The sequence below is a fragment of the Peromyscus eremicus genome, chromosome 2 (genome assembly GCF_949786415.1).
Source record: "Peromyscus eremicus chromosome 2, PerEre_H2_v1, whole genome shotgun sequence".
Taxonomy (NCBI): Eukaryota; Metazoa; Chordata; class Mammalia; order Rodentia; family Cricetidae; genus Peromyscus; species Peromyscus eremicus.
In genome coordinates, this window is record NC_081417.1 from 116,226,962 (window position 1) to 116,237,782 (window position 10,821).

Sequence of the window (10,821 nt, forward strand, 5' to 3'; positions counted from 1 at the left end):
CCTCCTAAGTCGGGTTAAAGAGAGCAGCCTTCAATCCTTTACATGGGCCCCTTTTAAGGAGTAAAATCATGAGTAGTTGTAAAGCAGGTTCACAGAAGACAATGGGGCAGTATGGAAAATTAGGAAAAAAAAATCTCAAAAGAACATCACGTGACTAGAGAGGGTCCAGGGTGATTCAGGGTATTCTCAAAAACAAATCAAGGCCATGGGTTGGGGAAGGTCAGATTCCAGGAAACAGACAGTGACTCAGTTCCTACATAAATGGAAAGCATAATGGATCCTGCCTTCAAAATGATGTTGGGCAGCTTCCTCAGCCACCCACAGGTAAACCTGGATAGTCAGTCTCTGAGCAGGAAGAAAGACATCCATGATGCCATTTGGCTCAGCAGGTGCTGTTGTCCCACAGGCCAGGACGGAACCTGATGGCCTGGGCTGTGGGAAGACGCTGATGTCCTAAAGCAGGTGGGAGAGCTGTCCCCATTATCTGTCATGTGGCAGCATGGGCAGGGGAGAGACACCACCATCTATGCATGAGGCAGGTGGGAGAGCTGGTCCAGAGGTTGTAAGAATGGGAGAGCTGACCGTACACCTCATCAGCTGCAACACTCAGGAATGTGGCTCCTACATCTCCACTGGGCAACACAGTAGAGCTGGCCCTGAAGGTATAGATGTGGGAGAACTGACCCTGAGGACTTGAAAGCAGGAGAACTGACTCCACCCTTGCTCTTTTCTCCAAGGGGTGAACTAGCCAGGAAAATGCAGGAGAACTCACCCTGGTAGTGAAGACAGTAAGAGCTGGTGGTGAAAGACCCTAACCCTTCAGGCTTACATCCCCCAAGCCCCAGGAGAATAAGGAGCTAAAAAGAAAACTAGTTCCAAGGGCAACCTGACTCAGCCATTATTCAACCACCCCTGTCACAATGTAACAATGTAAAGAGATCTCTGTTAAGAGATGAGCTCAACTGTGACTGGGATAGTTGCAAGTGTTCCAGGAAGGACCACTGTGACCTTTGTGTAAACTCCACTCCCGCCCTGATACCCCTGCTTGAGGTTTCAGGAAGAATGTATATGCGGACGTGACTGTACCCACTCTGTGATCAGACCATGATCTTGTGAAACAAAATTGTATGGGAATTGTAATCTTATGGCTTTTGTGGTTTTTTCCTTTAAAAATGCCCACGTGATTGCAATAGGTGCGACTCTCGCTCTTTGGAGCAGAGGAGCCTGAATGTACCGCATTAATAAACACCTCTTGCTGTTGCATCAACTGGATTGGAGTCTGGGTTCTTGGGGCGCCCCCTTGAGAAGGTAGGACCCTGGGTCTGGGGTCTATCAGTGGGCTGAACATCCCGGCAAATACCCAGGCCCAGAACCAGGGTTATCTGTTGGCCCACCCTAAAATACACCCCACCTGTGATCTGCTAGAGGACAGGTTGGTCAGTGGAGGCATGGTCCTATGGACTCAGGGCTACAGGATCTCCAGGACACAGGGCAGCAAGAGGATCTCCAGGACACAGGGCAGAAAAGGGATGTTAAGGAAGAGTCCCAGTGAGGGCCCAACATCCATAGTGTAGTAGAGACCATGGGCCTCCAACCAAACTAGTAATTCTTTACAATGAGGACTGCATGTAAAGATGTATGAATAAAGGGGTTTACTGCGTGACTCACTGTATCACACTGCAGCTTCCATAACAAGATTTTCCTTTTCTTCCTTCCTTTTTTCTTTTTTTTCCCTTTTTATATCCTAAATTTTATTTTGGGGGGCTGGAGAGATGGCTCAGAGGTTAAGAGCACTGGCTACTTTTCCAAAGGTCCCGAGGTCAATTCTCAGCAACCACATGGTGCCTCACAACCATTTATAATGACGTCTGGTGTCCTCTATGTCAAGCAGGCAGAACACTGTATACATAATAAACAAATATTTAAATTTTATTTTGGGTGGGTGTTGCAGGGACAGAGGGAAGATTCGAACAGATGGAAGATGGGTGGGATCAGGATGCATGAGGTGAAAGACACAATGAATAATTTATAAGAGGAAGTTATAAAAAAAACAATAAAAGCTTCTGTCAGAGGATGTTAATGTGCTTTCCTTCTAGAGACACCGGAGGTGTCACAGCATCACCTGCCCGACCCTAGTTCCTTTTCCAGTGTTCCATCAGGAATAGAAAGGTCACACAAGATATACAGAGTCTGCCGAGTGGTGGTGGCCCATGCCTTTATATCTAGTACTTGGGAGGCAGAGCCAGGCAGATCTCTGTGAGTTCGAGGCCAGCCTGGTCTACAGAGAGAGACCCACGACAGGCTCCAAAGCTACACAGAGAAACCCTGTCTCAAAAAAAAAAAAAAAAAAAAAGATAAAAGAAAAATAAAAAATGTGCAGAGTCTGATGGTCTGAGGGGGAGTTATCTTCAACATTAGAGTTCATCATTCTGGAGTTTGTTTTCTTGTATCAATTTTATTATTCACACCTTTACTTTGTTTTGTTCCTAGAGAGGCTTTGGCTGTGTAGCCCAGGTTGTCCTGGATCTCACTCTGTATTCCAAGCTGGCCTCCAACTTAGAGGTCCACCTGCTTCTGTCTCCCGAGTGCTGGGATTAAAGATGTGGGCCACCAATGCCCACCTGGTCATTCATATCTTTCAAGAGTTGATCCTCTTAGTTGTGGTGTTTAGTTTCTTAGGTCATGATGACATTTCACAATAATCTAGGGGCAGGAATGAGGGTGTGGTTCCTTGGAAGTACGGCTGTGTAGTAAGCCTGAGTTCCTGCACTGCACCCCCAGGCTTCCCAGAGAAAAGGTATTAGTAATACAATTTCTATGAAATAAGCATACAAACGGACTATATGTAGTGAACACACACTCACAAGTATATATAATATGTATAGAGTGGGATAAAATAGTGAAAGGAAGTACTATATGCTCACCCACCCCAACACTAAGGTCACATGTCCCTGTCTTCTCATTCTGCCAATCTCAGGCCCCTACTTTTCTAACCAGTTATAAAAATGACCTAGAAGAATCCAAGATTAGCTTCAGGGTTGAAAATATCCTGGAACGAAAGATTGGTAATTGGTAAACTGACTGAATGCCAGCCAGGAGGGGTGGTGCATACCTCAGTTTCTTAACTATGAAGGGAAGGCAGAGTGCTTTTAGAGAGGTGTGAGGCAGCCCTGGCCAACACATATGACTTTGTCTCCTTGCAAGGTAAAGCTCACTTGCAGCTGTGAGACTGAGAGCTCCCTGGGTGTGTTCCAGGTTCTGGGTTCTCATGAACAACAAATGTTTCAAGGAAATCAATCCAGCTGGGCCAAGGTGGCACATGCCTTTAATCCCAGCGCTCAGAAGGCAGAGCCAGGCAGATCTGTGAGTTCCAGGCCAGCCTGGTCTACAAAAGGAGTTCCAGGAAAGGCACAAAGCTACACAGAGAAACCCTGTCTCGAAAAACCAAAAAAAAAAAAAAAAGGGAGAAAAGTCCAGTTGGGCATGGTGGTGCACACCTTTAATCCCAGCACTTGTACAAAGACAAGCAGATTTCTGTGATTTGGAGGCCAGCCTGGTCAACATATAGTGTTGCAGGCCTTCTATGACTACATAGAACTGAAATCAGCTGATACAATTAGTCATATCAATAAAGGCAAACGAAATGCTATCTCATTCCATGAAGGACTGCATTTGACAATATCCATTTTACCACTCAGAATTTATTTTGTTTTACTTTTTTTTTTTTTGGTTTTTCAAGACAGGGTTTCTCTGTGTAGCTTTGTGCCTTTCCTGGGACTCACTTGGTAGCCCAGGCTGGCCTCGAACTCACAGAGATCCTCCTGCCTCTGCCTCTGGAGAGGTAGGATTAAAAGTGCAAGTCTTTATGCCCTACGGCATTACTTTTCTTTTATCTCTTTGTTTTGTTTTGCTTTATTGGGGTAGGATTTGAATACACAGCTTTTGCAGGCCCTGGAACTCACCATGGAGAGAACAGCTGTCCTCAGACTCATAGAGATCAACCTGTGACTGCCTCCTGAGTGATGGGGTTAGAGGTATTCACCACCACTCCTGGTATTCCCTTTTCTTTTGGAAGCGTGGTATTGCACCTGTGGTTTTTTGTTTGTTTGTTTTGTTTTTGTTTTTCCTTTTTGTTTTTCGAGACAGGGTTTCTCTGTGTAGTTTTGTGCCTGTCCTGGATCTTGCTCTGTAGACCAGGCTGGCCTTGAACTCACAGAGATCTGCCTGCCTCTTCCTCCGGAGTGCTGGGATTAAAGGCGTGTGCCACCATCACCCGGCCTACCTGTGATCTCTTATGTGTCAGGTGAGTGTGCTTAAGTTGGCCTAGCTCTCTAGGTAGTAAAATTTTGGCTGGGCGGTGGTGGTACACGCCTTTAATCCCAGCACTCAGGAGGCAGAGCCAGGTGAATCTCTGTGAGTTAAGATGCCAGCCTGGGCTACGAAGTGAGTTCCAGGAAAGGCGCAAAGCTAAGTAGAGAAATCCTGTCTCGAAAAACCAAAAAAAAAAAAAAAAATTTTTGTTGTTGACTGGGTGTGGTGGCAGACTCCTTTAATCCCAGCCTGGGAGGCAGAGCCAGGTAGATGTCTCAGTTGGAGGCAGGCCTTGTCTACAGAAAGAGTTCCAGGACACCAAGGGCTGTTATACAGTTTTACAGAGAAGTCTTGTCTTGAAAAATCAAAACAAAAGAAACAAAATTGTTGTTGTTGGGTTTTTGTTTGCTTGCTTTAGTTTTTGTTTTTGAGAAAAGGTTTCTCTGTGTAGCTCTGGATGTCCTGGAACTCTCTCTGTAGACCAGTCTGGACTCCAACTAAGAGATGCCTCTGGCTCTGCTTCCAAGGGTTGGAATTAAAGGTGTGCCTCCAACCACACCTCACTCTTGTTGTTCTAAGTGTCTAACCTCTAGCAGTGGCTGTCTAGAACTCACAATCTAGACCAGGCACATCTTTGGCTTTGGCCTCACAGAGATCTTCCTGCCTCTGCCTCTAGAGTGCTGGGATTAAAGGTGTGCCATTCGGTGCAGCAGCTTCTGTCTTGAGGCAGGGTCTTCCTACATGCCAAGGCTGGTGATGAGCTCACTGTGTACAGGTCCTGAATTTATGATCCTTCTGTCTCAGCGTCCCCAGTAGCTGAGACTATAAGCCCAGTTCCCACCATAGAGGTTTCCAGCCTTGTGCATTCTAATCCACAGCTCTGCAGGCCAAATTGTTCTCCAGTTTTGGGTCCCAGCTCAAACTTTATTATGAGACCCTGTCCCAACAAATACGGATAAATAAAATGGGCTTTGAGGCTCACTCTTGTAAGGACAGCATTTTGAAGATAGAGACAGGGGACATGCTGTCTATCTTAGGCTACTTAGAAAATTCTAGGTCAAATTGGGATATATAAAGTTCCTTCCTGAAAAGAAAAATTCCAGGGGAAATGAAGGAAGGAAGGAAGGAAAGAAGGAAGGAAGGAAGGAAGGAAGGAAAGAAGGAAGGAAGGAAGGGAAATGTTCTGCAGTGAATTCATGAATGCGTTCTTGTCTCAGCCCCTAGTCTCCATACATTCTGTCATGAGGGTGATCAATTAAAGCAATCTGGACACACCTAATCACAATTAGGATTAAATGGATAGAGTCTCAACCAATTTGATGACGTGGCACCCTTTGGTTGGTGCATAAGACTGTAAACAGAAGTAAAATGAGTAAGTAAAAGCCCAAATGAGCCAGAGGAGACACTTGGAATCTTCAAGTCACCTGCTGTCCCTGCTGGGAATAGGGACCCTTCACCAGTGCCTGTGTCTGGTAAGTCCCTCACCTATATGAGGACACACAGCCCAGCTACTCCCTACTTGGGGACATGAAACCACGGCTGAATCAGAAAATTCTCTTTCTCTGTCTTCTGATGAGCAGATTGGAGACTGGTTTTGGCTCCAAGGGCAGCTTTACCTTCATTTCAAATGTTGTTTGTTAAGTCATGGTTTGTTTTCCTGAGAGGTTTTGCTGTGATTTCCTAGACTGGCCTGACTGTGGCCATGTGGCTCCAGTTGGCTGGAATTGTAATCCTCCTGCTTCTGTCTTTCTGGAATGTTGAAGTTACAAGAATGTGTCTGCCCTGCCTCAGCCTTCTAATTCTGGAATTTCTGGCTAGTTAAATTCTTTTCTCTTTTTTAATTTTTCAGTCCAAATTAATATTTATGGCTTTTAAAGATAATTTTTAAGATTTTGCTTTGTTTCATGTGAGTAGGTGATTTGCCTACATTTGTGTATTGGTACCACGTATTTGTCTGATGCCTCAAGAGGTCAGAGGAAACATGAGACCCCTGGGACTGGAGATATCTTTCATTTGGGCCACCATGATGGTGCTGGAAACCAAACCCAGGTCCTCTGCCAGAGCCATCTTTCCAGTCCTGATTTCTGTTGTTGTTGTTGTTGTTGCTGATGTTGGTTTTGTTATTTAAAGCAGGGTCTCCTGTGGCCCAGGCTAACTAGAATTTATACGGAGCTGAGATGACTTTGAATCATCCATCCTCCTGACTCCACCCCCTGAGTGCTGGAATGGGAGGTTTGGACCAAGGTGGCCCCTTTGTAGAGTGCTGAGCACAGAACCTCCAGGGCCTCCTTTGAGTTAGGTACCCATGTCCCCAAGGTTGTACCTTCAGCACCTGCCTTTTAAAGTTAAGATGCAGTGTGAACGTGGATTTGTTAATGGACAATGACCCCGAAAACTTCAAATTGGGAGGAGTTCAAGGGAGAAGATCCCCAAAATATTTATTTTGGAAAGGGTCTCATTGTGTAGTCCTGGTTGTCCTGAACCCTATGTGGATCAGGCTAGTCTTGAAAGACAGAAATCTTAGGCCTTCACTAGCAGGTCTGGGTGATCTTTGATTTCTATTCTTTTTAAGAGGTTCTCTAGTAGCTCATGCTGGTCTCATTCTCTGTTTTCAGGCTCTACCTACCACCCACCCATCCCACCCTGGGATTAGAGTCCTGAGTTATTCTGTTGTTCATTTTTATAAGCCAAGGGTTTCTGAGTTGCCCTGGCTGTCCAGGACTATATCAGCCTGGCCTTGAACTCAAGAGATTCACCTGCCTCTGCCTGCCTAGTGCTGGGATTAAAGGCTTGTGCCACCACAACCCAGTTTGAGACTTTTTTTCTTGATTTTTCAAAGACAGGGTTTCTCTGTTTAGTCCTTGCTGTCCTGGAACTCACTTTGTAGTCCAGGATGGCCTTGTACTCAAAGTACCGCCTGCTTCTGCCTCCCAAGTGCTGGGATTAAAGACCTGTGCCACCACTGCCTGGCCATGATTTTCTTTTTTTATGGTTTTATCAGTTTGTATTCTTTTTTTAAAAAGATTTATTTAACGTATATGGGTGCATTGTGTGCATGCCCATCTGCAGACCAGAAGAGGATATTGGATCCCATTATAGACAGTTGTAAGCTGCTATGTGGGTGCTGGGAATTGAACTCAGGAGCCCTGGAGAACATCCAGTGCTCTTAACCACTCAGCCATCTCTCCAGCCCTCAGTTTGTATTCTTTTTACCAATATTTGATGGGCCGGGCGGTGGTGGCGCACGCCTTTAATCCCAGCACTCGGGAGGCAGAGCCAGGCGGATCTCTGTAAGTTCGAGGCCAGCCTGGGCTACCAAGTGAGTTCCAGGAAAGGCGCAAAACTACACAGAGAAACCCTGTCTCGAAAAACCAAAAAAAAAAAAAAAAAAAAACCAAAAAAAAAACAATATTTGATGGATGCTGGTTTATGTCTAAGTGTTTGCCTGAACATATGTCTACACCACATGTGTGCCTATGAAAGACATAAGATGGGGTCAGGTCCCCTGGAACTGGACTTACATATTGTTACAGGTAGCACACCTAAAATGGTTCCCAGATACACGTTACAGCCAATTGAGTCTTTACAGGAGCCAGCTGGGACCACACTCAAATATTCCAGAGACTCAGGTGTGGCCTGAGTGGGATGGTTTAACATCTGGCATGTGACTTACCAGCTGCAGGGAGGAGATTGGATCTTCCAAAAGGATGGAGTCTAACAGAAGCTAAGATAAGCAGTTAGCTGGAGGGGTTCCAACACAAACAGGCTAAGATAAGATAGGACATCCTGACCTTGGCTTCCTAGGAGAGTGTTAGGTCATTTTCCATGGGCTTCTTCATCATAGAGATCAAATTCTAGTTAATCCTGAAATGGCCTCAGCAAAAATACAAGCTGCAAGGATCTTTGAGTTGTCTTGCTTGTTGAGATATGGTGCAAGCTGCCTTGTGGGTATTAGGAATCTAGCCCAGGTCCTCTACAATAGCAGCCAGGGCTCTAAGTGAATGCATTATGTTCTCAGCCCCTTATTGTAAATGAACATTTCCTTTTACATGGGACTCAAGAATAATAGTGGGAAGAGAATTGGCAAACAGGCCACTACACTAACCTTACCTACTGTGGCAACTGAGGCTGGTAGGTTGAAAGGTATGTCAGCTAGGACCTCTGATAAGGGGAACTTGGTAAGACCCTGTAATAAATTCAAATTTAAAGGTACAGAGTGGGTGACACTCAGACTTGAAGGGCCGAGCTGAGGCATGAGGCTCTTCAGTAGCTGGCTAGCCTGGGCTACATAGGGAGACCTTCTGTCTAAATGATATAGAAGCCTGGGGTGGAGGTGCTTGCCTGAATCTCAGCACTATCAGGGAGTGGTAGGCAGATCTCATTAAACCCAAATCAAAGAAACTGAAAAGTAACCGGGCAGCGTTTACACACACCTTGCATGCCAGCACTTGGGAAGCAGTGCTGGAAGCAGAACACAGTGGATCTCTGAGTTCCAGGTGAGCCTGGTCCACAGAACCAGAGTTCTAGGACAGCCAGGGCTGCACAAAGAAACCCTATTTTCAACTCCCCCCACCTCACATACACACACACAAACAGGGATATGAAATGCAGTTAGAGCTAACACTAGAGGGTGTTTTCTCACATGTCTTCCCTGACATTGCATGCAAAATGCAGGTCCTCTTGGGGACAGTCCCCAGCTTCTCCAGCTGTCCCTAACACTGGTGCTTACCTGTCCTCATTGCTGTTTGAAAGACTTGTTTCACTTCAGTTCCTGTGCTTGTGCTGGTCACTGTCCTGGTCTCAGGTGAGTGTCACATTTGCAATTCTCCTGCCTCATCTTCCCAAACACTGAGAGAGGACTCAGTACTTAAAACAAAAGTAACTGCACCCATTTCACAGATTGTTCCAGCCAGGTCCCATTAGTTGAAGTCAGAATGAGGGAAGACTTCACAGGGAACAGTTCATTTTCCTTTGAGGATCTTTATGGAGAGATGGTTCACCCTAAAAGAATGAAGCTCCACTCTCTCCAGGTTTCCCACTCCCCAGTGGAATAGGATTCAGGGTAGCAGGGGATGGGGTTGGGCAACCCCATGGCTTTCACATGGCTGAATCATGCTGCCTGGAGGGACCTGTGGCTCAGAGAGCAGCAGATAGAGTCAAATGGGAAAACCAGGTTTCTACTGTCCACAGTGACTCTAACCCTGAGGTGATTTCTGTAATGGAGGAGCCAAGGCCCTCCTGAGCTTTGCTCTGAAGGATGTCTTTCTGGATGCTTCCACAGAATCCGTCTACCTGAACTCCTCAAGATGAGCTTCGAGGCTATGCTCACACTCCAGCAGCTTGCCATGCAGGGGCTCCTGGCAGATCAAGACTTGGCCATCTCTGCTCTGGAACAATTTCCCACAATGTTGTTCCCACCACTCTTCGAGGAGGCCTTCATTGAGAGAAGAACAAAGGTTGTGAAGGCCATGGTAGTATCTTGGCCCTTCCCCTGCCTCCCTCTTGGGGCGCTGATGTGCCAAGCCAAAGTGGATAACTTCCAGGCTGTGCTGGATGGAATGGATTGGCTGAATAACCATAATGTTTGGCCTAGGTGAGTGAGCCTGAGTGTGGAAGGCAAGGAGGCTATGGGTGGAATTCAAAGGGAATGTAATGGAGGGAGGTTGAGATGTGAGATCTATTAGATTATAATTGTCATCTGAACCTCCTTCCTTTCTGACCCACAGGAGGTGTAGACTACAAGTGCTCAGTTTGCTGGATATCTACGATGACTTCTGGGAAGGATGTGTTGGAAGAAAGTCTACTTGGTGGACCGAACAAGTAGATCCCACAACAGAGGGAAAGAAGCAGCAATTGAAGGTGGTAGCTGAATACTCCCTCACATTCCTCGATCTCAAGGACTACAATAGTGCCTTCATGCTGTGGCTCAGACAGAGAAGAGATACCATGCAGATCTGTTTATTGCAGGGTGCTCCAGAATTGAAATAAGTCAGGCCAGAGAGAGGAGTTGGATCTCTGAGGATGCTCTGGATGTGCTGGGACTTATGTCCTTGAAAGATCAGTCTGTGTTCTTAAGCCTCTTGACATCTTTCCAGTCCTAAAATAATCAAGACAGAGTCTCACTTTGTGACATGGACATGCTTGGAACTCATGATGTAGAAACTCTGGCCCTAAACACATAGATTGGCCAGTTAGAGAACATTGAAATTAAAGAAGCACACAGCCATGGCTGACAAATTATTTGTTTTTCATTTTGATGTTTTAATTTGTTTGCCCAGAAAAAAAATAAAGTGACAATACTATTTCTGCCTCTTGATGTGATAAGTGTGAGCAGCCATCATATATCATATCCCATTCCTTTTTTGAAATACGGATTACTCTGTAGTTCTTGAATGCCCTGAACTCTTCATGCAGACCAGGCTAGCCTCAAACTCACAGAAATACTCCTGCTTCTCCCTTTCAGATGCTGGGATTAAAGTTCTGTGGGACCAAACCAGGCTCAGCTCCCAG

The 10,821-nt window shown here is 45.8% G+C and overlaps 1 protein-coding gene across 1 annotated transcript; it reads left to right on the forward strand.

The window, feature by feature from the left end:
- Positions 1–9,616: 9,616 nt before the first annotated feature.
- LOC131905049 (PRAME family member 18-like) lies at positions 9,617–10,613 on the forward strand. The gene is made up of 2 exons (XM_059256006.1): positions 9,617–9,904; positions 10,038–10,613. The coding sequence occupies exons 1-2, from the start codon at positions 9,618–9,620 to the stop codon at positions 10,297–10,299; spliced, it is 549 nt and encodes a 182-aa protein (XP_059111989.1). The 5' UTR covers position 9,617; the 3' UTR covers positions 10,300–10,613.
- The last annotated feature ends 208 nt before the right edge of the window (positions 10,614–10,821 follow it).